This window comes from Mirounga leonina, unplaced genomic scaffold, assembly GCF_011800145.1.
Source record: "Mirounga leonina isolate KUSES-001 unplaced genomic scaffold, KU_Mleo_1.0 Mir_173, whole genome shotgun sequence".
In the NCBI taxonomy this organism is placed as follows: domain Eukaryota; kingdom Metazoa; phylum Chordata; class Mammalia; order Carnivora; family Phocidae; genus Mirounga; species Mirounga leonina.
The window spans coordinates 92,141,129-92,166,916 of NW_023270447.1; the positions used below are offsets into that span (position 1 = coordinate 92,141,129).

At 61.4% G+C, this 25,788-nt stretch overlaps 1 protein-coding gene across 1 annotated transcript in view; it reads right to left on the bottom strand.

Moving 5' to 3' along the window:
• The window catches only part of PRDM16 (PR/SET domain 16), a 302,758-nt gene that overhangs the window by 8,408 nt on the left and 268,562 nt on the right, over positions 1-25,788 (bottom strand). Inside the window, exons 6-12 of the mRNA XM_035019032.1 lie at positions 20,977-21,190; positions 19,027-19,174; positions 18,401-18,554; positions 11,242-12,661; positions 8,404-8,491; positions 5,597-5,766; positions 4,928-5,005 (exon numbers count right to left, since the gene is read on the bottom strand). Coding sequence (XP_034874923.1) covers positions 4,928-5,005; positions 5,597-5,766; positions 8,404-8,491; positions 11,242-12,661; positions 18,401-18,554; positions 19,027-19,174; positions 20,977-21,190 — 2,272 coding nt within the window. The remainder of the gene's footprint in view (positions 1-4,927; positions 5,006-5,596; positions 5,767-8,403; positions 8,492-11,241; positions 12,662-18,400; positions 18,555-19,026; positions 19,175-20,976; positions 21,191-25,788) is intronic.

Here is a 25,788-nt window from a genome sequence, read left to right on the forward strand (position 1 = left end):
GCTCGGGGCCTGCCCCAGGCCCTCTTCAGCATCTGTAACTTCCCGGAAGGTGAGGTAGGGGCTCCCCGGTCTCGCTGCCTGTCAGGCCACCGCTGTTCTAGGGACCACACATGACCACAGCCTTCGGGCGAGGGCACTGCCGGCCCCACGTGATCCCTTGATTTCTATGCTCCTGTGCAGAAGGTGACCGCCAGCCCGGCCGTGCGCTCGGGAAAATCCGAACAAGAAGCTCTTCCTCCAGACGCTTCAGTCGTGTCCACCTGAACATCTGTGACGGGAGTGGTGCCCCGTTGGGTGTGGGGCCTTGTGGGGGTGCAGCCTTCTCGACCCTGCTCACAGCCCCGAGGGCAGGAAAGGGAGGGTTATCCTCCCAGTTCGGGGAAATACCCACACCAAGTAGCCAGGAGCGGAGAGCGTGCACGAGCCTGGAGCTGGAGAGACGGGTGGCCCAGGGAGCCGCCTGCACAAGTCTGTAGACCCCTGAGCGGCCTTGCCGGGCGCCGGCCCCTCCTGGTGGCAGAAGTCCAAGCCCAGGCCATATGGCTTCCTGGAGTGGCTCCCGCGGCTCTGAGCGCGGGCCTCAGCTGTGTCCAGGAGCACACACGCGTGTGCTGATGAGCACGCGTGCACACACGTGTTGTGCGTGTGCGTCTGGGCTCCAGCACCCCTCGGGGCTGCTCCGCTGGGCGTCAGAGGCACATGAGCCCAGGAAACACCGTCCACGTGCTCATTTATTTTCCATGTTTGGAAGCAAACAGCTCCTGCGACGGGACGGGGGCAGGCAGGCGGAGTCCTGGCCCGCTGAGTCTCCCTCAGGAGCCGGTCTACGCAGCAGGCCCCCGAAGGGCGCACGCGTGGGGGTGCATGCTCTTCCAGAGGGGTGCAGCTTGGAAGGTGCCAGGGACCCGTCCTGAGTCTGGCGGCCAGGCATTCCCGCAGGAGGGCCCCCCGACCCCAATCGCTCCAGCACAGGATGCAGGCACTGGGTCTGGAGCTGCGCCTGAGGACGGTGCGGGGCTGGGCCAGCAGGGCTGTGTGAGGCGGGCCTTCGCTCCTGCCCTGTGACAGCTGCGCGGCCAGTCTGGGCGGTCACAGTGCACCCTGGGGTCCCCGAGGCAGGAAGCATTAGGCTCCCACCAGCCTCTGAGCCTCCGGGGCTGTTAGCGCTGTGCCAGGAGCTGAGGTTTCTCTGCCCTGAAGGGCAGCTTTGTGAACCTGTCCGGGGAAGCCCGCGTCCTGCCTCATTCCACCCGGGGGCCTGATGATGGGCCCACAGAGAACAGGGAGGGCGGCCGCTACAGGGGCTTCCGGGTTTCCCACGGTACGATTCTAGAGCTTTTCTCATTCAGTTTCTGGAGCTTCTCGGCCGAGGCCTCGCTGACTCTGGCTTCCTCCACGGTCGGTGGGCGAAGAGCCGTCTGAGATCTTCTCCCGAACGGCTTGGGCCACCGTCCCTGGCCTCCTCTGAGCGACCCTCTGCCTTCCCTGCCGGTGGGCCTGGGTCCACCTGTGCTCGGCCCCACCCAGCTAAGCTGCTTCCAGGCCCCTGGGGCCTGGCGCTTTGGTCACAGCCTCTCTTCCCACATCTCCTGCCGTTCACAGGCCCCGACGAGGACCCGTTGTCCTGGAAGGCCTACAAAGGTGCCCTTGGCTGTTTGTCTCGGCGTGCTCGGGGACGGAGGCCTGAGCCCTCCGCACGGCGGGGTCAGCTGTGCTTGGCTACCCGGTGACCTGGTGCTCCCCCACACAAGGGTCCAGAAAGGAGGGTTTTTACGTCCCAGGATGCACCGTCTCATTCCGTCACAGACGAATCCTTGCCCCCCATGGTGCCAGGCTCCCAGACGACCGTCCTGCTCCTCACAGCAATCGCTCAGGAAGGACCAAGTGCAAGGCCAAGCTGGTCTGGGTGCTCGCCCCCTGACCCAGACGACGGGCCTCCCTGGGGCCTATCCGCACGTGGGCTCACACACACCCTCGCACAGCATCCCTTGCCGTGTTTCCTTGGAAAGTCAGGGACCCTTTGACGGGCTTCACCTAACACTGCCACATAGACTCCGAGCGGTGGCAGTTATGAGTAGAAGACGGGGTTGGACAGGATTGTTTCTTGCCACCAGAAATGCAGTTCTCTTTCCAACCTCCATGGGGCTGGAGAGGGGGCAGGGGGGAGCTGCACGCTCGATTTGCTCACAGAGAGTGGCCCTCTCCTGGTTTTAATCTGGATAAATGGCCCAGACCGAGAAGCCCATTTGAGATTTAGGGGAGCAGTGAGCCCTGGGCTTTGGGGAGGCCAGAGGTCTCGGGGCAGTTGGCATTCATGTTGTAACTATGCTGACAAGTGGCTAGTGACATTTATGGCCTCGCTGTGTAAAACGGCACGGCGTTGCACTCTCTGCAGCAAGGAATGACCGGCCGGCCCCGGCAGCGTGCAGCCGAGGGCCTTGAGAGGACCTTGCAGTGACTGCAGCGCCCCCTTCCCCCCAGGGAAGCCAGCACGGGGTGGGGGAGGGCGCAGTGTCCTCCCCGGGACCCAGCCGGGCCACACCAGCTGTCCCAGGGAGAAACACTCCTGGTAACTGTCAATGCAGGGGAACGGAAGGCAAGAGGAGAGTTCTGAAATCCAGCCCTGAAAAACAGAACTAGAAAAGCAAGGGGACAGGTTTGGGCCACCTGAGGCAATAGGAACAGGGCCTCGCTCACGGGGAGGAAACGAGCTGAAGATGGAGAGTCGTGTGTCCCCAAAGCCAGAACCTCACATCCCGCCAGGAGCACGCAGGCCAGCCCTCGAAGGTGCGTTCCCCGGGGCAGTGTCCCGAGGGACCCCAGGCGTGGCCGCCAGGAAGGAGGCAAGAAGCAGCCCCTCCTTCCTGAGTCCAGCTTTCTGTCTGTCCAGCCCCAATTGTAACAAGCCCTACCGGCCACAGCTTTAGGGAATGAGAGTGTGTTTAACTGCACCTTGTCTCCCAGCCTGAGGCCAAGCTCTCTAAGCCTGGAGAAGACATTAGCTGAGGACACCCGGCCCAGCAGGAAGGTTGACCTTCCCTCCAGGAAACACACCGTCGGTCACACGAAAGGGTCTTTCTTTCCTGGAGTCAGGGCTTTGGAACCCATTCTGAGCGATTTTAGGTAATCTCAGGCAGAGACAGAAAAGGAAGAGTGTCCCGCGTTGTCTAGTCTGTCTGTCACTCTGCAGCCTGGGACAAGCCCGGCCTCCTCTGGCTCGCAAGGGGACTCGGGCGCGCACACAGCGCTGCACACGTGGGGCCGGCCCCGAGCCGAGCTCAGCTTACGGGGCCAGGCAACGGGTGCGTTGAATCGGCCTCGCTGGGGGTGGGGGTCCTTCTCCTTTGGTGGGGCCTATCCCCTGGACGGTAGGTTTCTGTGGGTGGACGGACGGACGGATGGACTTTCCTCTTCCAATTTAAATTCTTCCAGTGACCCAGGTGAGCCCAGACACCCCCTCCCCGTGATGGCAAAAGGAGTCACACGCATCACACTCCCCATCTCAGGGCTGCCTTGAGCCAGATGAAGTCAGGATTTGCAATGCAAACTTTCAAAGCAATTACTGTTACACAAGTCGAAACTTGCAGATTGGAGAGAGCAAAAGAAATCAATGGTAATTAAATTCTTCTGTAAACACAGCCCGACCCTCTGGGGGCTCCTGTGAGCAACACTGTCCAGAAGGCGGCTCTCATTTCAGGGAGGAAGCCAGACCAAGTCATTCCTTCCTTTGTGAGCCTTTGTGGAATCGTAAGCCACTTCTGGGGGGCGGGGGGTGGGGGCCTGTGTGTCGGGGACAGGCGGGGGGTACCCAGCTCAGTAGATGTGCTGTCACTCATCTGCCCAGGATGCGGCCCGGTGGCGGTCGATGCCTGTTACACCTCAGGGTGGGGCACGGGGACCACAACTCTGGCGGGCACCCCACGTGGCTGCCCTTCCCAGGGACGGGGAAGCCCACCGAGTCTCTGGAGCCACGGGGGTACTCTGAGCTCTGTGTGGCCAGAGTGTAGGAATCTCATGCTGCCAACTTAAAGCCATGCCAAACTCCTTATTCCCAGCGGCTGCCGTTCACCAGACACACCCCGGAATGAGGTCTTGGCGTCTAAACCAGCATTTTCCCTGATTTGCCTCGTGGTCACCACCACCTGGGTCTCTCATTTAAAATGCCAACTCTCAGGGCCCTCCTTGGGTGGGGTCCCCGAACCGGGGATGTCACCCCAGCCCTTCTCCTGCCCGAAAAAGGCCCCAGGGACCAAGGAGCAGGATCTACCTCTCCCAGGGGCAGAACGGTCTGCTGGACGCGGACGCTGACCCTGGGCAAGTCATGGGGTCTAAGCCTCTGACTCTGCATCTTTGAAACGGGGATGATGCTCCCACTTGTGAACAGGAAAGGTGATGGCTCCCACACGGATTTGCTGTGTGGCTGCATCTCTGCAGGCAGAAGCCCAGCACTGAGGGGACAGGAGGAGAGGAGACACATGGCTTCCATCCAGGGCTGGCAAGCGAATCCCTTAGGACACTCCAAGCCCAGGCTGGGACCCGAATTCGCACGGAGCTCCTTTTCCACTGCCTGCCCTGCCTCAGGCACCCACCCTGGCCCACCAGCCGCTCTCTGGGAGTTGAGCTGGGAGGGGGTGGAGCGAGACTTCTCCAACAGACCCCCGGGGCCCCGACTTTGGCCAGCGTCGCTCTCAACTCCCTGCCCCAGGCAAGAACGGCCGGTGGGAGAGCGGCACCCAGGCACCCCACTCGGAGTCTTCAGGAAGCCCGCTTGGGCACCTATTGCCGAATCTTTATAACCCCCGGGGCCCAGGATGGCTGTGGGGTCAGGAGGGGGTCCCAGGGAGCCACCTGACACAAGGATGCTGGCTCCCACCCCCACCCTTCCCATCTCACCGAAGCCTCCCCCCCCCAAATGGGGGGCTCCTACCTGTACGGCTGCTCCCCGGTGTGCGTCCTCAGGTGTCTCGTGAGGTTTGCTGATCGGGGGAAGATCTTGCCACAGTACCTGGGGTGGAGGGGCAGGGGGACCGTGAGGCAGTCGCCCCCCTGTAGGCTCAGGTGCCCACGTGCTTTCCTGGCGTGGTTCCTCCACCTCGGGGTCTAGGCCCGAGCCCCACACCTGGGGGGCAGGTGGGCTTGGCCGACTGTGGCTTGCCTCGGCTGTGCCCTTCCCCGAGCAGCCTGAGGGCGGCCGAGCTGCTCGCACCGGCTAGGACAGGCTCACGGGCTGGGGACGGACACGGCGCGTGTCTCTCCCCAACACCGGGCTTTGCACCTGACTCCGAGGGTCTCGGTTAAATGCCGACCAGCCCCCCTCGACTTTGGACCCTCTGGGTTCTGACCGGCTAGGCTAAGGCTGCGTTTCCTTGTGCTCATGGAAACACAGCCTGCTGGTGCGGGGGACGTCCAGCACACCCCCCCCCCTACACACAGGGGCAGCGAATGACCGCCACCCATGAACGGACCACTGCCTGCCTCTACACTGTGCTGTGTCTGGATGGTTTGTCCAGGAAGCCCGGGCTCACAGCCACAGCGTGGCACCTATGGCCCCCTGGCCAGGACCACCTGCCAGCAGCCCCTGCAGGCCCCGCCTCACCTGCAAGTGTAGCGCTCCTTGCCCTTCCTGAGGATGGGGTCCGAGAGCGTGGGGGGCGGGGACCGGAAGTTGAAGGGGTGGTGGGGGAGGGGCTGCAGGGAGCTGCCCGAGTCTGCCTTCATGGCCGCGAAGCTCTCCAGCTTGTCCGTCATGGTCTCGATGGCTGACATCTGCCGGCAGGACAGTGGGCGAGATGGTGGGCTCCCCTGAGGAGGCTGGCCTCATCCCCCCCGGGCACCGGAGGGTCCCCCGGGACCGGGCACGTCCCCCGCTGGGCCAGGAGCAGAAGCTCGTGCAGGCCTCAGGCTGTGGGTGCAACCAGCCATCTCCTGGGCTTCTCGGCCACCCGGTGGATACTCACACATTCTGCGGGCCCTGCTCCCCGGAATCCCCGTGTCAGCCCAGGGCCCAGGCTGGGGGAGCCGGAGCCAACCTTCGCCAGCCTGCCTCTCTGCCTGTCGGGGGGCAGGTGAGGTGGGAGGCAGGCTCCGGGCTCACGGTGACACGTCCCCTGATCTGGGAACCCCCCAGCACCGCCCTGCTGGCCTGATCCTGGCCAGCACCCTGGGAGGGCTGGCTCCATTTAAAGACAGAATCACATCCCGCTCTCCTCTTCTCCTCTCTCTGTCTGTCTCTCTGTCTTTCTCCCTCTCTCGAAATAAGACAGCTCCCTGCCTCCCGGTTAAAAGCGGCCACGGGTCTGGGCAGTGCCGTCTGGTGGCAACGGGTCATGATTGCAGGCAAAGTTCTCCGGGAGTCCAACAGCCTAGTGCCAGATGCTCTAACGGAACCTCCAGAGGACGAAGCCCACGTGACGCAGCACGGAAAATGGTGACGTGGACCAGAGGACGCACCTCTCCAGGCCTTGAGGTACCAGGGGCTTGCTTGGGGAGGATTCGGGAGTGCAGCACGGCCATTTCCACGCAGTGGGCAGAGTTGTGATCGGAGCCCCAGATGGCGCCTGTCCCCGAGGGCTTGGGTTTGGAGACAGGACAGGACAGGGGGTTGCTGTTCAGCTCTCCATCCCCCCGGGAATGCCTGTGCGGTCCTCAGAGGCACGATGCTGCCCGCGTGCGTTGCCTGCCCTGTCCCCGCTGATGGGCAAATGGGAGCTGCCTTGCCCCTCGGCTGCAGCCCCTCCACGGCCGGGACGATGGGGACCCAGGTGCAAAGACTGCTGCCCACCTGGCTCTGCGTCTCAGTTTTAGCTGCAGCCTTGAAAGTTTCTGGAACTCTCCACACAGAGACTCCCTGGAGCTCCAGAGGTGGTGAGGGGCTGAGGCCGCCCTGCACCGCAGGGCTGCGCACACGCGTGTCAGGCCTCCCAAACCAAAGGCCCCGGCAAAGTCCCGCCTGGCACCTGACCACCGCAGCCTGATGTCCTCACTAGGAGTGACCCCGTACTTTGTAGAGGCCATCAGTCATCGCGCCTAAGTGGTGGCCTGACCTCAGACCACTTCCTTAGGTGACCTCCTAGTCCTCCTCCCCTCCCCCTGCCCCGCGCTCTGGCCTATGGGCAGGCATGGGGGTGCCAGGGCTCAAGGGGGGAGCAGGCAGGAGGGACAATGGGCCGCCGGCCCCCTGCCAGGCCTCCTCTCCTCAGGCCTGGGCGGGTCTCCCTGAGGCCGGTCTGCAGGTCTGGCCTGTCCGGCCTGCTCCGCCTGATCAGATGTTCCCGGCTGAGCTCCCGCACAAACACAAACACAGGATGCGCCTGGCGGGCTTGTCGGCTTTTTCCAGCCCGACCCAAGGAAAATCGGGGGAAGTTATTAAGCTAAGCCCATGGCCCCAGCGAAACAATGGGAGGCGCTAAGTTTAGCTGTGAACCCAGGCAGGGGGCAGGTTTCACAAACTGGGGGTGTGTGTCCAAGGTGGGAAACACCGAGAAACAGAACAATGCCCCAGTCTGGAGTCTGGTTCAGGCCATCCCACAGTTCAGCTCCCAGGACCCCCAAGTGGGGTGGGGGAGGCTGTGGCTCAGGGGAGGAGGCTGGGCCCCAAGGAGGGAGCAAGGTGGGCCCTCGGGCAGGAGTTGGGGAGCCTCTGCCCAGCGCTGCTGCTCATCCCCGCGTCTGCGACGTCTCTGTGCCTATGCCCTGGGGGGACAAGGCCGGGCGGTGGACGGGGTGCCTGCAGGCGGGGTGTGTGGCCACTGCCCAGACTTGGGGGTTCTCTTTCTCAGACCCCCAACCTTAGTCTTGGCGGACAGCCCTGACCCCCAACCCCTGCAGTCGTGGGGGAGGGGGGCCCCTCCTGCCCACCACCTCCTGGGACCCTCTGTCCTTGGGGCCAGTCCGTCTGCTTCTGTCTTGTTCCCCATCCCCCGTGCCCCTCATGCCCCCCTGCTCAGACCCCTGCCTCCTGGTCGTACGTAGGTATCCTGCTCACACCCATGCCTCCCGTATCTGGCCCCTACATTCCAAATTCTTGGACTCCCTGCATCCGAGCTTTGGCCCACCGCCTTGTTGATGCTCAGTGCCCCTCCGAGAGCCTGAGCCATGGGCTGGTGAGCCCTCCCATGGTCTGGGGTCTTTGGCCACCTCCGAGGGACCCACAGAGCACTACCCTCCTTCCTCACACGTCCTGGCCCTTCTCACCCTCTTCGGCCTCGCAGTGACCCATAGGGCTACAGGGAGAGAAGCCCCCTGGGCATCTGATGGGCAGGGAAGCTGAGGCCTTCCTGTGATGGACGCTCAGGGCCTGCCCCCTGCACAGACCTGCCCGCCTGGGCAGGCTGGCTGGAGGGTCCCAGAATGGGAGTCCCAAGGCATGCCCTCCCAGGTGGCTTGGCCCCCCATGGGTCTTACCTGGGGGTGGAAGAGCAGCGGGGACGGCCGCAGGTACTTCTCCTTCAGGACTCCCACGGGGTCTGTCACCTTCCGCTTCTCTACCCTGCTGGACAACAACATAGAGGGTTACGTACCTCACTGAGCTGCCTGGGGCTGCTCAGGGACCATGCCCACCTGTGCCTCCCCAGTCACGAGGTGGGGACCCCTGCTTCTGGCCCCCGATTACTGTGTCTCACCTGACGGGGGGGGGGTGTCGTGACGGAGCTCACCTCCACGGCCCCTGCCACCTGCCTGAACGCTCACTCCACATCCTCCAGGTGCTCCCCAGACTCTCCCAACCACCCCAGCCGTCATTCCGGGGGGTCCCCGGGGCCTCCCTATGGCTGCCAGGTAGGGTCTACCTAAACACTCGCAATGGCTGCTGGAGAGGACAATTCTAGAATATTTTCCAAATGCTGTTGACAACTCTGTTCCTCACAGAGCAAGTGGAGAAAGTGGCCGGGGCGGGTCCTGAGATCCCTCCGCCCTCCGTCTCCCAGCAACGCCAGCCTCAGTCTCCTTGTGGCCGCAGAGGTTCCCAAAGCGCTGTCTGGGGAAACCCGCCGCTTCTCCGCACGCAGACGCGTCCCCTCTGAGCACACCCTGCACCAGCCGCTCCCGTTTGGTCCACGTGAGGTCCTCACTCTAATGCACAGCTGCCCACCGGGGCTTGGCTGGGACAGCGACCAGGGCAGGATTGGGGGGGACGGCGCAAGGAGAGGAGAGCATCCCCGCGGGGCCTGGGAACCCCGCCAGACTCCCAGCCTGGCCCAGGAGGGAGGGGATGAGGGGGAAGGTGCGAAGGGTCCCCTCTTGGAGAGGCAGTGTTGATTGTGTGGGGAGTTGGCTTGGAGGGCATCTTGCTCCGAAGGGCCTCTCCAGGGCCCCGTTCAAAGCTGGGCCGTGTGGGACTTGGCTTTTCAGCAAGACGAGCCTATAGCGGGGGTCCCCCACAGGAGGGGCATGTGAGGTCTGTGTCAGCTTGGCCCCTGAGCAACCAAGGCCAGCTGACCCCAGCGGACCACTGGTGGGCATATGTGCAGTGGCCCAGCCGATCGTGCAGGCCAGGGTGGCCAGCCTGGTGGCGTTAGGGGTCCTTGAACCTGGGGGATGGAGAATGGTGGCTTATGTGTGTGAAGGGGGAACAGGATCCAGGGGCTGGCCTGTGGGGATGGTGCGGGGTTTTCCTGGAGTCACCCAGGAGCGGAGGAGGGCCCTGACCCCTAGCCCCAGGGCCCAGCCTGTTTTTGAGCAGTTGTGGTCACCTACAGCTTTGCTTATTTATCTTGATGGGCTTGGGGGTGCAGGGAGATGGTGCACTCGAACATCTTGCTGGTGTCTATGGGCAAAGTGGGGGCCCAGGCATCCCCTCCCTCAGCCCATGGACCCTAGATCCAGTGGCCAGAGCCGGGGACACTCTGGGTCTCAGAAGACCCCTGAGAGGACGTGCCCTTCTTGGCCCCACCATCTGTTCTTCCAGCTTCCAGAAAAAGGCTCCTGGCTCTGAACCAGGTGAGAGGGGGCAGAGGGGCAGAGTGAGGGCCTGGGGAGAGGGCAGGGAGGTCAGGGACAGAGCAGCAGGAAGTTAACTGAGAACCTGCTGCATCCAGCTCTGCAGCCTGAGCGAAAGGTCCTGTGTCTCGGCCTCCGGTCACTGTCCCGAGTCGTCTGCACAAGGGCTGCGCGTCCCGTGGGGCACTCTGGGCCTCGCCTGGGGCCCTGGAGAATCTCATTTAATGGTCAGGCACTCTCTAGGCCTTTTGACTGCCACGTTTGCCCCAGAAAGCTAAGGAGCGCCTTTGGCAGGTGAAAGTCATGGCTCCTCCTCGAACCTCTGCTCAACTCCCTCAAACTGTCTATGGATGGCGTGTTCTGAAAGAAACACCTAGAGGGCCATGTTCCCCATCTCCCCTGATGATGATGTCAGGCCCTGGCGGGAAACAGGACCGGCTGTGGACACAGGCGGCCAGGGCCATGGGGGCTGAGTGCAGAGGGTAGGACCTGCGACTGGCCTGACCTCCCCCCGCCGGGCCACTGTCTTGCTGGGATCATTCTGTCCCACGTGCACCTTCAGCGGACCTGGGCTCCTCACCTGCATACCCGCCACCTGGCTGCAGCTGGCCCCTTGGGGAACGCAGGCCGCATGCTCCCGTGCTCCCTGGACACTGGGTGCACACGCGCGTGTGTCTGCACACGGGCCTCTGTCCCACACGGGCATGGCCTGAGCCCTGCAGCCGTGCCCCGGGCACGGCCCCTGCACCTCCAGGCCTCCCTCCCAAAGCCCATCATGAGCACAGCCCTCTGTCCTCAAGGCTCAGCTGGCCCAGCCAGCCCAGAACCCACAGGATGCGTGTGAGGGGGCTCGGATCCCTCCCACCTAATAAACCCACCCGATTCAAAACCCAGAGACTGGGGAGGGGGATTAAATTTTGCCCCCCCTCCCAGGAGGGCTATCAGAGGGGTGGGTGCTGATTGTTTGCAAACCCTCTGGAGCTTCCTCCTCCTCCTCCCCCTAACCGCCCCCCACTCCCGAGACCAGCGGCTCCTTCTCTGCTCTTCCCTGGGCCACCAGAACCCCCCGCTGTGGCTCCAGGGGGGAGGTGGGGGCCACCAGGGCGGCCTCGGGGAAGTGCAGGTGCTGGGACCGGAGGACAGTTTTGCAGGATGCAGAGTTTGGTCCAGAGAAGACGGCTGGAGACAGTGGGGGGCCCGCGTGGGGTCTGAGGGGAGGCTGGGGGTCCCAGCGGCTGTCAGCCCTGCTGCCCAGCCGGTCGAGGCCCCTTTGGGAGAGCAGGTGAAGGTGGGGCGTGTTAATACCTGTAGATGGGGTCCATGAAGAAGGGTGAAGGCTTGGCGTAGTGCAGGGCCGGCTGCTGGGGCAGCTGCGCTGGACATGCCTTGGGCAGCCCCTCCCCGGCCCCCAGCTTGCGCTCCCCGTAGATGTGGTTCTTGCGGGGCTCCCGCCCCCCTCCGTTCTGGCTGGCTCGGACGCGGCTGCCGATGCTCAGGTCCAGCGGCTGCTCCTCACCGGATGCCGGGGCCGGGGGTGCCTTGGGCATGGGCAGCATGGGCTTGGCCTCTTTTGGTTTGGTGGTGAGGTCGAAGGGGGACTCGGCGCTGGGGCCGCCCCCCTTGAGGGCGTCCCGGGGGGACCTTGGCTCAGCCTTGACCAGCAAGTTGTGGGCGAGGGAGCGGTCCGCGAAGGGGCAGAGGGCCGGGGGGAAGTTGGGCAGGAACTGGAAGGGGAAGACGGAGTGGTAGGGCAGCGAGCCCAGCTTCTTCTCCTGCATGCCCACGAGGCCGGGGCCGAAGTACTTCTCGGCGATGGAGGCGATGGCCTTGATGGAGTCGCCCGCGGCGCCCGGGGCCGTCAGCAGCTGCTCGTCGGGCGGCGGGAAGAAGGCGTGTGGCGGGAAGAAGACTGGCACCTCACCCGCGCCGTCCGGGGCCCCCGGGGGCGCTGCGCCGCCGCCCCCACACTCGGGCTTGCCCTCCGCTGCCTTGCTCTTGTCCTTGGCCTTGTCCCGGTCGCTGTCCGCGTCGCTGTCCAGGTCCGAGCCCGAGCCTGTGGTCGTGTCCAGGTCGGTCCCCGTCGTGGTGTTGACATCCTCGAAGTCACTGCCGTCCGACATGTCGCTGCCCCTCGTCTTGAGCTTCTCGGCGTAGGAGTCCCCCAGGCGACGCTCGAACGTGTCCTCAGGCCCCGTGGCGGCTGTGGCGCCCTGGCCACTGTTGCCCACGGCAGAGACGAGGGGCAGCGCCGGGTTCCCCAGGGGGCTGGGGAGCTTGGCGTCCTGGGTGTGGTTCAGGGGGCTCTTGAGCAGCGGCGTGGGAGGTAGCAAAGGTGGCCGGGGGTACAGGGATGGAGGGAAGAGGCCCGGGAAGCCCGGAGTGAGCGCAGGGAAGGCGGGGGGCGCTGCCGAGAAGGGCAGGCTGCCCGGGTGCGGCCTGGACGGGAAGTACTCGTTGAAGCCCAGGCTGGCGTGGTTGAGGTTGGGGGGGGGCTTCGCCTTGTCCATCATGGGGCTGGGGGTCAAGGGCAAGCCCGGGGCGAAGATGCCGCCCGGCGTGTAATGGTTCTTGCCCTCACAGAAACGTCGGTGCTTGTTGAGGGAGGAGGTAGTGCTGAACATCTGCCCGCAGTCCTTGCACTTGATCTGCGTGCGGCAGTCGGCGTGCATCCTCTTGTGCCGGCACAGGTTGGAGAACTGCGTGTAGGATTTGTGGCAGACCTCACCTAAAACATCAGCAGAAAGCAAACACAAACACAATATGAAATTACCAGGAAACCCTACGGCTGCGGGGGAGGGAGGCTGGGCCCTGCGATCCGGAGCCGTCCCTGCTTGTGTATGTGCGCACACGTATGTATATGTGCGTGCACACACGTCACACCATATGTGTGCATGCCGGCACGCACATGTGTGTAGGCATGCACAAGTATGTGCCTGCATGCATGCTTGCATGTGTGTACATGTACCCGCGGGCACGTGTGTGTAGGCGTGCACATGTATGTGCCTGCATGCACGCTTGCACGCGTCTACATGTACCTATGGGCACGTGTGTGAGAGTGTGCCCATGTATGTGTCTGCACGCATGCTTGCACACGTGTACATGTACCTGCGGGCATGTGTGAGTGTGCACATGTATGTGCATGCATGCTTGCACGTGTGTACATGTACCTATGGGCATGTGTGTAGGCGCACACATGTATGTGCGTGCATGCATGCTTGCACGCGTGTACATGTACCTATGGGCACGTGTGTATTGTAGTTGTGCACACATTATGTGCCTACATGCATGCTTGCACGTCTGTACACACATGCACATGTACCTATGGGCATGTGTGTGAGTATGCACATGTATGTGTCTGCACGCATGCTTACACGCCTGTGTGTATATGTACCATGGGCATATGTATGTATGTGTGCCATGAGTATGCGTGCACATGCATGTCGTGTGTGCTGTCTGCATGCATGCATGTCCGCACGTGTGCTGCATGCGTGTGCACATACATGTCTCTGTGTGTGTGCATCCTACCCTGGGGCTGGCCTCCAGGGACCAGCAGGCTGGTGAGGACCACCTGCACCTTCCCACTTGGACAGATCTCAGGTTCCTCAACCTTCCCCGTTGGAGGCTGGGGTACGTCTGCTCTTTGTGCCATTCTCCCCGGGAGTGTTGGTGACATGGGGGCCCCGGTCTTCTGAAATCAGGGTGGATGAAGCCACGGCGTGCAGCCAAGCGTGCACTTGCTTAGGCTCCCCCCGAGCCTCCCGCCACTCCCTGTCCCCCTCAGTGGCGCTGTCTCAACGGGGAGAGAGGAAACAACAACCGCCAGATGAACTCTTCTGCTTTCTGTCCTGGGAGAGGGGCCTCGGGGTGACCAGCCCACTCGGGGGATTCTTAGGGAGTCTGGGCTGGGGAGCAGGGCTCCCGGTGGCGTGCGGTGGTCACCGTCTGGGCCTGGCTTGAAGCTGGGGGCGGGAGGGAAGGCAGGCAGGGCCGTGTGTAGAGGGGCTGGCTCCATGTTTAAGGGAAGTGAAGCCTCCCCAGATTGGGATGAAGAAGCAGAGCCAGGCTCAGGCTGATGGGCCCCGGCCTTTGCCCTTGACAGGAGGGGGCAGTGCAAGCCAGAGCCCAACGCCAGGACCCAGGAGCCCTGGGGACACCACCTGGCCATTTCCCCCATGGCCTGTGAGTTGAGTGTTGTCAGTGAATCACAAGCTTTTCTTTCTTGTTTTTTAACCAGAAAGGGAGGAACACACACACACACACACACACATACGTCTCTCGGCAGGACAATTTGCTTCCTAAATGCAGCCCGGTGGAAACAATGGATCCAGCCTGTTTCTTGTTCACCACAAATCCTGACTGCCTGGTGTCCCGCTATTCTCACCGGCGCTCTGGCCCCACATGACCGAGTTCTTTCGGCACAGTATCTATTTATGTTAAGGGCCCTGCCTTCCTGTTGTCCGTATGGTGGGACGTTTGTTTTCAAGGCTGAGGGGGAAGAGCACGGCCTCAATCGGATCAAATCTGCCCTCTTTGGGAGGAGGCTGATCCAGAGGTGCCGAGCCACGGAGCCGGTCTATAAATACACTCAGGTCACCCACCCGGCCTCGGGGGAGCCGGGCCCTACCTCAGCTTGAGCCTCGCTGGCCAAACACGTGACCCCTCGCTGCACCCCTGGCCCAGCTCCCCAGGGCCTGGTTTGTGCCTGCTGCCAACCTAGCTTAGGAACTGGACTTGATCAGGCCCTCCACCTGGGGCAGCTCCCAGAAGGGCCCCTGGGCCAGCACCACGCCTGGTCGTGGGGAGCCTGGGACCCTCCGCGCCCACCCCTCCGCTCACAGGATGGAGGGGTCTGGAAGAAATGTTGGGGCTACAGAGAGACCTCTGGGAGACGGAGGCCGTCAGAGAGGCGGTCCTGGGCCCGGAATGCCAGCTGCCAGCTGGCTCAGAGCCGGCAAAGGGAGGTGGCTGCCCGCAGGGGCCGAGGAAGGCCTGGGCAGCCCACGGCAGCCTGGACGCGAGAGTAGCGACTGGCAGAGGGTGCCCGCAGGCCCTGGTGGGATGCAGAGGGGCGCTGACCGCTCACAGCAGTTTCCCGTCCTTGTAGGGCAAGTGCGTGGATGTGCGCATGCACACACACACTCTAGGGAAGGTCCTTTTGTGGAGAATGCCCACCAGGAGACTGACCCCCTGTGTGCCCGGATACCGCCCTCCCGCGCACCCCAGCACACACCCCAGCTCCCTGGCACACGAGGCACCGCTGCGAAGGAACTCTGCCTCGGCCGGGTGCTCAGTGAGGGAAGGGCTCCGGGGCTTGCAGCCCGGTTTTAGTGCAGATCCGAGTGTGTTGCGCGTGCCCCCAGGTGGCTGCTGTCTGGGTGCACTGGAGACGGCGTCGCCGTGAGCCTGCACCCCTCCCAGCCACCCATCTTTCCTGTGAGGGGCGAGGATGTGTGCACCCTCCGCACTTGTTTGCAGAGCTGCTTTTCCGAGCCCAACACGGCCCTTTACCGTGGTCCAAAGCATGCTCGGCTGTGGCTTGCGGGACGTGCAAAATCACATTTCACTTTCTGAAATCTTTGCCACCCTATCTGAATGACATGCCCATGCAGGCCACCTGGCCACGCGTAGGGTTTTCTCTTTAGCTTCACCCTTTAGCCAAAAGCCGAGACACCAGGTGGGCGTGCAGCATGGACAGGAGCTGGAGGGAGCACCTGGCAGGGCCGGGCTGCCCGGGCTCTGCTTGTCCACGCCAGGCTTCTGCGCGGGCCGTGGAAAGAGTGGGCTCAGACCCTGGCAGAGCGCGATGGTTCCTGGAACTTACATTATTAAATACGCTCCAAGGAGACTTCACAAAACTTTGTGTCTAGGTGCTCAGAAAGTAGCGACTTTTGAACCTCTGCACAATTTCCTGCTCCTAAGCTCACTTCAAAATTCCAAGCTGCTATTTCATGCCCCACAGTGGGACCTCCTGGGACCCACATGCACGGAAAGCAGGACATGCATCTCTGGTCCCCGTTAAAGCCCCCCATCCCCGCCCCCACCCATCTCGCCACTTCCTGACACCTCCCAGAGGCAACAGGCCCTGCGGCACCACTGCTCCCGTCTCTCTCTAGAACCTGCCAGTGACTGGGGGCGGGGCACATGACCCATGAGACACTGGTGTCTGGGTCATCTCCAGCAGGGGACTGGAAGCTTGGGCTGGGGACAGCGGACAGGAGGAGGGCATAGTCCATCCACGAAACAAAGGCCGGACCAGCCAGTCGGCGTGTGGCCCCAAGGGTCAGGGGTCCTGCCCCTGAACAGCACCGGGAAACTACCCCAAGCCCAGGCCCCAAGCATCCAGTTACTCCTCCCACTGATGCCATGGGGCCCGAGGGGTTCTAGCCCCCCAGCCAGGCTCAGGGGCCACAAGCCCCACTCCACAGTGTGGGCCGGGGCTACAATCCCCACTCCATAGTGTGGCCATGAACACCCGGTCATTTAATGTCCATGAGCCTCAGTTTCCTTCTCTGTCAGGTGGAGACAGTGTGGCCCTTCCTTGGTTGGATTTTTGAAGTATGTTATGAGATAGTGTGTTTGGATGATGACTCCACACAATCCATGTGAACAACCTTGCACAATCTCCCGTGAGATGATGACTCGGCACAATTCATGGGATGAGTCAGCACGACCTCGTGTGGATGATGACCCCACATGACCTCATGTGGATAGTGACCCTCCACGACCTCGTGTGGATGGTGACCCTGCATGACCCGTGTGGATGTTGAGTCTACATGATCTCGTGTGGATGGTGAGTCTACATGACCTTGTGTGGATGATGATCCCATAGGATCTTGTGTGGATAATGAGTCTGCACAACCTCATGTGGATGATGGCCCTGCGTGACCTTGTGTGGATGATGATCCCGTAGGATCTCGTGTGGATAATGAGTCTGCACGACCTCGTGTGGATGATGGCCCTGCGTGACCTTGTGTGGATGATGACCCTGCATGACCTTGTGTGGATGATGAGTTTACACGACCTCGTGTGGATGGTGAGTCTACATGACCTTGTGTGGATAATGATCCTGTGGGATTTCATGTGTATGATGAGTGTGCACAATCTCATGTGGATGATGAGTCTGCATGACCTCGTGTGGATGGTGACCCTGCATGACCTCATGTGGATGATGATCCCATAGGATCTTGTGTGGATAATGAGTCTGCACGACCTCATGTGGATGATGACCCCACACGACCTAGCGTGGATGATGACTCTGCATGACCTTGTGTGGATGATGATCCCGCACGACCTAGTGTGGATGATGACCCCACACAACCTAGTATGGATGATGACCCTGCATGACCTTGTATGGGTGATGACCCCACATGATCTTGTGAGGATGATGACCCTGCATGACCTCGTGTGGATGATGACAGTGCAAATCACATGAAATGATGACTTAGTGCAATCTTGTATGACTAAGTCAGTGCACTGCTAGGTAGAGAAGAATCTTCTGTGGTTTCCAAACTCACTGAGAATAAGATTCATGCCCCTGCGCTGGCTCACATGGTACCCAAGACCTGGCCCTGTGACCTCTGGCCACTCTTCTATTATTCCCCTCACTTACTCCCTCAAACATGCTGGCCTCAAGGCCTCTCTGCTCCCAGTCCCTGTCCCGAGCACCATCCCCCCCCCCCCCCCCCGCAGGTACCCCCTTGGCTCACACCTGCCCTTCCTCCAGGTCTTTGCTAGAATGTCTCTCGTTTGACAAGCCGTCCTGGCTCCCACAGTATTTACAGGGCCAGGACCCACCTGGGCAGACCTGAGCACTTGGAGAGCCTCCTAACCCTGCGCCACCCCCTCTATCCTGATAGGCTGGTCCCATGTGCCGTTACTGCTCATACAGCTTAGCCTCTGTCTCCTACACTGCATGTAAGCTCTGTGATGACAGGGGCATTTACACCTGGCCCCTGCTGCCCAGATGGTGCAGGCTACACAGGCTGGGCTCCATAAAGGTGCTGTGGGGATGAGCAGAGCTCAGTGAGTGTCACTAGGATTTCTATGCCTCCCAGAGCTCAGGTTGGGGTGTGAGTACAGGGGAGAGTAGAGGGAACGGGGGTGGGGTGGGCTGCTGGCTCCTTCTGCAGGACCCAGGACTGCTGAAACAGTCCTTCCCTGCCTCCTACCACCCACCTCTGGCCACTGAAGGGATAAGCAAGGGGGAGGAACCAAGTAGAGCAGGAGGGGAAAATGAGGCCACAGCAATAGAGAGGTGGGTCACAAGATGAGCAGGTGCGGCAGAGCCAAGTGGTGAAGAGGTGGTACCAGGAGGGGGTCCGCGGCCTGGGCTTCACCTGGCAGAGGATTCTGAGCAAGCAGGGGTCCTGCGACTGCGAGAGCCCGGGGATTGCATGCCTTGGCCTGACCTCCGAGCAACCCCCCATGGAGGCCAGCGGGGAGGCCAGGCTGGGGGACCACTTACATATGAAAGGTTTGACGGTGCTGTGGATGTGCTTGTGCTGCTTGAGGCCCGAGGACGTGGCGAACGTCTTCCCGCAGTCGGGGCAGGCGTGAGCCCGGGCTCCTACGTGCTGGGAGCGGATGTGGCGCTGCAGGTTGCTGGGGTCGGTGAACACCTGGGGGGACAGATGCCATTGCTTGCTCCCCCGTTGGCCCAGTTCCGGCCGCTGGGTGGGGCCCTCAGTGCTGCTCTGGCCCCTGCACTGAGCCTGTCCGGGAGGGGTCTCTGCTGTGGGGGTGACCCCCGGAAGACCTCAGGGGAGCCACCGAGCCTCCCCCCAGACTCTGCGTCTCCGACAATCATTCCCGGGGGAGCTGCGGCTGGGATGCTTGAAGCGAGAGCTCAGAACGCATTTTCAGGCCCACGGGCTCTGACACACGGGCGGGGGCAGGATCCCACCGCGGAGAGGACAGCGTCTGCTCTCCCTGGCCTCCTCCCTAGCTGTGTGACCTGGCGCGCTTCCTTCTTCCCTGGCAAACTGAAGGACCCAAAGGGCTGCAGGCATCTTACTGGCTCTGCGCACTTCACCAGCACGTTCGCTGGGTGGGGGGGCGCGGGCGGGAGCGGCAGGTGCGTCTGCATGTTACCTTCACGCAGTTCTCACACTCGAAGCGCTTGCCATTGTCATGGGACATCTGGTGGCGGATGAGGTTGGACTTCCAGTTGAAGGCCTTGGGACACTGGTCACACTTGTACTCTCGCTCCTCTGTGTGCACAACCATGTGCTGCTCCAGGCTGCACGCGGACAGGGGGCGGGTCACTGGGGGCCTGCCTGCCTGCCCACTGCCCAGCGGCCCCCAGCCCCCCAGCCCCGCTCGGAGGTGAGAGTGCGTCTTGGCAGCGGGTCTGTCCACCTCCTCTCTGGACAGGTCAACAGGATGGAGGGGCAGAGACGCCCTCCCACAGCACATGGGGAGGAGGTGGTGCCTGCACAAAGCTCAGGCCCTCATCCAAGACCACTCTTCCCGGCAGCCAGAGGCAGGGCAGGACCCCAGCTCACAATGCCTGGCTGCTCGTCAAGATGATCTTAACCTTGAGGCTAACCTTGGGCCTCGGAAAAGGGGCGCAGAAGCTTCCGACATCGCCGTGAGCCCCAGAGAGGGGGCGAGGCGCAGGAAACCAAGGCCGCCCCTGGCCTCCCCGCCACGCACACACCAAGGAGGCGGGCTGGGGGTGAGCGGGTGGGTCTCCAACTGCGGCCTGATAAGGTGGGGAGAGCCCAGCTGCTGGGCAGGGGCGGCTGCACTTGGATGAAGGCACAGCTCCTGACCCCCTCCCCTCGGGGGACGTCCTGTTTCCCCTCCTGTCCCAGGTGTGACCGTTAATCTCTGTGAGCAAAGCAGCAATACATCACGGCCCGTTAATTACGGGGCCCAGCCATCCATTTACATCAGAAACGCTTGGTTCTTGATCACTGGCAGATTGTATCTTTTTCCCTGTTGTTAATTGTGATTTATGTGTTTATGTAAAGAAAACACGGACCCTCTTGAGCAGCGCTTACCGCCGAGGGCCTCAGTCGGGATTTGCCCAAACGCTTATTTTCTCAGTCATCTGTTCGGGGCGGACGGTTTCCCATCCCTGGGGAGGCCACGGTGGGATTGGCGTCCGGTTCCCAGCAGTACCAGAGCCACTTAGGGACCTGACGGGGCTTTACTCTGACCTTGCCAGGCCGCCCTAGAGACATTCTCAGAGGCCGGAGGAGGGGCCCACCTTGGAAAAGTCTTCAGGCTTCCCTGGAGCACTGGGACCTCAGTCCTGGCTCTCTCCCCACACAGCCCAGAAGGTTCATCTTTCCTCAGGGTTCCCATGGGTCCTCAGGGTGCCCACCTTCCAGGGGAGGGCCTGTGAGGTCTCCCAGGACAGGTGGGGTCCATCCGTGGGGAGCAGAGGCAGGTGGCTGGGGTGGGGGATAGGGGACCCCTGGGTGGCCCCTTCCAGCCCGTGCCCACCGTGTGAGAAGGAGTCCTGTGTATCCAGAGGGTCAGGGCACTCCATAGATCCCCGGGCAGCAGGGTGCTGCCATCCCCCCATCCTGGTCTTGGACCCTGCTTCAGAAGTCTCCCTGGGGCTTGACCCTGCACATCTTGGGGTCTGGCCTGCATCTCTCACTCTGCTCCTAGCCTGTTTCCACAGCTGAGCCCTGCCTGCGCAATGGTGGGGCCAGCAAAGTCTCTGCCGGGCCACTTGCAGATCTTCTAGGGGCGGCGGGCTCGGACCAGGGGCCTGGCCTTCACAGCCAGAGTCAGGATCCCCTGTGGCCTACCTCCACCAGCTCCTGGGCTACTCAGTCCCTGATGCTGGATGCCTGGGGGTACCTGCCCCCGAGGTGTGCCACACTGGAGGGGACCCTGCCTCCACCTGTCCCTGGAGCTCTCCATGTGTCAGTGTGGACAGGGCTGAGGGCCCAGGACAGATGTCTGCCTTTCCCCGGTCTCCCTCTGTGCTGCCAGGGCCCAGTGAGGCTGCGGGGGCCGGAGGGGGGGGGGGGGCCCGGGGGGGCCTGGGGGCGGGGGGGGGGGGCGGGGGAGGGGCAGCACCTGTATTTGGTGGGGAACATCCGCTCACAGTCCTTGCACTCGTGGGCCTGCTCGCCGCCGCCCCCGCCGCCGAGCCCCTCCGGCTTGAGCCCGTCACCCAGGCCCTCATAGAGCGGGGCCCCCACGGAGCCACATGCGTACTTCTTGTGTCGCCGCAGGTCCGGCTTGGACTGGAAGAGCTCGTCACAGGCGTCACAGCGGAACGTGGGCTCCTCTGCGGGGGAGACAGGAGGGAGGTGGGTGGGGAGCACGAGATGGGGCCCAGGCCCCGGGCCCGTGGTGGGGGGTGCAGGGGGCCCTGCCTTCCACGCGGGCTGTTCCTGCTTCCTTCCTGCCCCCGCTTCCCAGACCTAGGTGTGGTTGCCTCAGGGAGCTGGGGACCGCGTGGACCTTGTGTCTGCATCATCAGAACCGCTGAGAAGCCCTCGGCCCCACCCCGCATGGCAGGAGGCCACCCTGGGCTTGAGGAGGCCCCGCACTGGGGAGCAGAGAAGGAAGCTGGCGAGCGCTTTGTTTATGAATTAGGAGAAAACACGGGCCGAGCTCTAATGCATCTCATAAATTACCCTCGCCAAGGTCAAACAAATTAAAGGGGGGGGCAGCTATTATTCAGTTTACAAGGCGGCATCCTGACCACCGTGCCAAGCCAAACAGTCAGCTCAAAGCCATAAATTTCCCCGGGGAGACGACCTCTGGGCCCATCCCCAGGCCCCACCCCAGGTGACGGCCTAACAGTAGCTTCTCCCAGAGCGGGCGTCCCCCTCCCTGCCCGAGGCGGGAGAGAACACGAGCAAGAAAAGCTCTTGCACAAATGGACTGAAAGGTGTGCATGCGTGTGCTTGTAGCGAGTGTGGGAATGCATGTGTACTCGTGCAGAGGCGTGTAACTGTGTAGGTGTGAATGTGTGTGTGGGTGAGCGTGGGTGTGCGGCTGTGTGTGCACAAAGCGTGTGAGTGGGTGTGTGCATTGAACATATCTGCATCCACGTCTGCGTAGCTTTGTGGGAATGTGTAGGAACATTTGTGCGTCTACACTTGTTTAGTGGGTGTGTATGTGTTTTCACCCGATGTGTGTGAGTGTGCGTATGCTTCTGCATGCGGCTGCACATGTGAAAATTTGTCTTTTCCTACGTTCACGTGTGCACGCGGGTGCGCCTGTTACGTACCTGCATCTGTGCTCCTGGTTGACCACGTGTCGTGCGTGTCAAGTGTGAATGCGTCAGTGCACACATATGAGCGTGCAGGTGTGTGTGCATGTCTTAGTGTGTGTTTACGTGCATGCGTGTGTCTGTGCACCTGTGAGTGTGTGTGTGTGTGCGAGTATGCGTGCAGGTGCAGTGCTGAGCTTTAGTGAGCTGGGCCTGACTGCTGACCGACATGGCCTGACCCCGAGGGACGTCGAAGCCAAGGAGCCAGGGACTTGGGGGGCAGGCAGAAGGGAGCTGCCCTCTGTCTCCTCTCGTGTCAGAGAGACCACCATAACCATCTGAGTGCCAAGGAAAGGGCGGGGGAGTTTGCAGCCCGGGCAGGGGCTTAGGGGAGAGGGCTGGGGAGAGCGAGGGCCACCTGCTCACGACTAGAAGCTTCCCTGAGACTATGCTGGAGGTGTCACTCCCGGTGCCCGGTCACACCCGGCATCTCCACCGGCGGGCACCCGGATCCCCCTCCTCCCTGACACCACGGGGCAGACTCCATGGGAGCTGGCTCTGGGGTGTGCCTGGCTGGACCCCCAGGGCTCGGATGACACCCTCAGAGGCACAGATGTGATTTCTGTTCACATCTGTGCGTGGAGGTAGATACATGGGTGCCAGGGAAGGGCCCTGGGGACGGGCCGGGTGGGCCCCTGTGCTGGTCCAGGCATCCCGGCCGGCTCGCTGCAGACGGCCTGCTGTCAAGGAAGTGTTCGCTTGGAAGAATACAACACAAACCGGAAAAAGCAGCTCACGCTGTCTGGCAGTCTGGGGCTGAGAGCATGGGTTTGAGCCTCTGGGCTTGGAAGTCTCTGCCCCAAACATCTCCCAGAAAGGCCGCCCCTGGAGCTTGTCCCGGACACATGCTGAGCTGCAGAATTGATGGGAGGGAGGCAAGGCCAGCCGGTCCACGCAAACCCCAGGCACGGGCTGGAGGAGACAGGGAGGGCCGGCAGCACGCAGGCAGAGCAGGGGCAGGAGGAGCGGGGGCGGTGGGGCCCGCGGCCGCCTGGAGCGCGAAGGCGGAGAAGATCCTAAAACAAAAGCCATCCAAGTACGGGGCCGGTCCCCAGGTAGTGGGGTGGAATGCCAGGCCAAGGCCAGGGAGGATGCACATCACAAAATAATCCCCCTGCAAGTCCACACAGCGTTGTCTTTGAAGTAGAATTCGAGTGCGCGAACCCTTCAGGAGAAACGTCTCCTGGGAAAATAACGTGCCCAGCCGTGGGGACACTCGAGGTCTCGGGAGCCCGCACCCAGCCGGCACCGAGCTCGGAGCTTCATGCTGCTGGTGCATCGAAGGCATCCACGCGCACCCAGGGGGAGACGCTTTTTATGGCCGCCTGATGACGGGTAAACGGAGGCCGGGATGCTGGGAGAGGAGGTGGCAGAGCCGTGTAACCAGAACCATGGCGCCGGGCGGGGCCCAGGAAGCCGGGTGGCAGAGTCCCAGCTTCCCGCCAGGGGCCCAGAAGAGCGCCAAGCGTGGCGTGTGCGCTCTGAACGGCCTGACATTCCCCGCAGGCCCTCCTGGTCTTTAGAGATGTGGACTTCCTCTCCATCTGAGGACCGAGAACACCATTTCAGAGCGGAGCCGGATGCCTCGACCCCACAAAGCTGCCCCTGTGGGTTTGTTCTGACTTCCTGGGGCCCTCCCACCGCCACTGGCGCCGTGAGTCAGTTCGAAATGCCAGTTGGTAGTTTACTCTTTCTGGACCCGACTGGGAACAGTCACAGAAGTTGAAATTTGAAAACAAAGACAAGAAGAAAGGCCAACCCCACCCATCCATACCACCGACCAACTTAACTTTCTCAGTTTTGATCTGGAATTTGGACTTAAAATGAAAACTGAGCCCGATTCCCACGCTGATGGCATGGGAGGACATCCTGAGGCCGTGAAATGGACCGGGGAGATAACTGTTGCCCTCCTCCCCTGCCTCCTCATCCCTCCACGGACCCAAGTTTGCCCCGGGTGAAGGATGGAGCTGGGGGCTGGCCGTGGGTGAGCCTGGCCACCTCCCCCCGCCCCCCGTGCTGCGGTGTGGACAGGTGTCCCAGCATCCTCCACGCAGGTAAGGCGGGCATGCAGCGCCCATGCCCGGGGCTCGCTGGATGTGCCACGAAGGATGCGCACAGCCCATGTGGTCCACTGCCCAGCAGGATAATTCCGTATTAAGAAAAAAAAAACTAAAAGAATATGTTACATTATGGTTATATTATGTTACATTGTATTATATGGTATTATAGTAGATCATGTTGTTGTATTATGTTATGTTATGTTATATTATATTATATTATAATCTGTCTCATATGCTTTATACGCAGTTCACTGCATCCTCTTGACTTCTTATGGGGGGGGAATTAACAATTTTGAGCCTTTCTCAAAAGAAAAGCATATTTGAATGGAAATGATTTTCTTTATTTTCCCCCAAGAGCAAGAAGCTTTCCTGAAAGAGAAATCTTTCCCCTCTCCACTGAGAGTAAAAACAAAATAAAAAGTCGCCGGAACTAATGAATCCGAAAGTGGCTTCCCTCTGCTCTGAGTCACTTGCAGGGAAATTGGAAGTGCATTTCTTTGCAAAGCTGCGGCTTTGAAAGAGCATTCGCAGGCTCAGACCCGCAGGCCTGGCGCACTCTGCCGCCAGCGGGCTGGCAACCTGGGGCCTCTGTTTCTTCCTCGATACCTGAACGTTGTCCCCCCGCAAAGGCCCCTGCCCCCAACGGTAGCACACAAAAATTGTGATTCGGGACTGAACTCCCTCCGTCGGAATCTGGTGGGGGGTCCGTGAGGGCCGCGGGCTGGGGCAGAAGCTCTGCGTTCTCCCCAAACCAGACCGGACCCGGGCGTGGCAGCCCGATGTGGCATGTCAGGTGTGCGCCTGGATGTCTATCTGCAGGTCCATCAGCAACTTTTCACGGCAGAGCAGGAATGTAACAGAAAAATAAATCAGTGCCTAATGGCTTCAGAGAGCCGAGGGGGACACAATTATGTGGCATCTACATGCTAATCTACCAGACTGAGGCTCAAAAGCGCTGGAGAGCCCACTCCAAATTCCTGCCGTGATAAGGGGCCTCTGCATTTAGCTGGGGCTGGGATAAAAGATTTTTTATGATAATTATCTTAGTGAGGAACATTTTTGCATTTTCTTTCTGTGCGGTTCCGAGTTTAGCTGGGGAGGGGGCGGCTGTTGGGGGGCAAGGGGGTGACCGCGACAGCAGAGAGTATGAAAAGTCAGACATTTGATGCTGGACCATTATGTGTGGCAAGCAATTAGCCCACAAATGTTTGACGAATTACTAGGGAAATGTGGACCCAGCTTATTTGAGATTGGGGGCCGGGGCTGGGGGGGGGGGCGGCGTGGTGGTGGATAGCAATCAAGGTTTTTAAAACCTTTTGGAAGAAAGAAGTTTCATTACACAAACGAAACCTCCTCGCCGGGTGCTCCCCTGAGGTAAGTGGGTTTATCTTTCCGAGTTCTGCTGCGCTACCTGAGCTCTATCGGTCTTTTCAACAATTATTTTAAGGAAAATGAGACCATCCCCTCACGACCCAGACCTCAGCCATTTATTTTTCTTCTCTCGATGGCCTAATTAAAACCAAACTTCAGAGGCGCGTACAGATA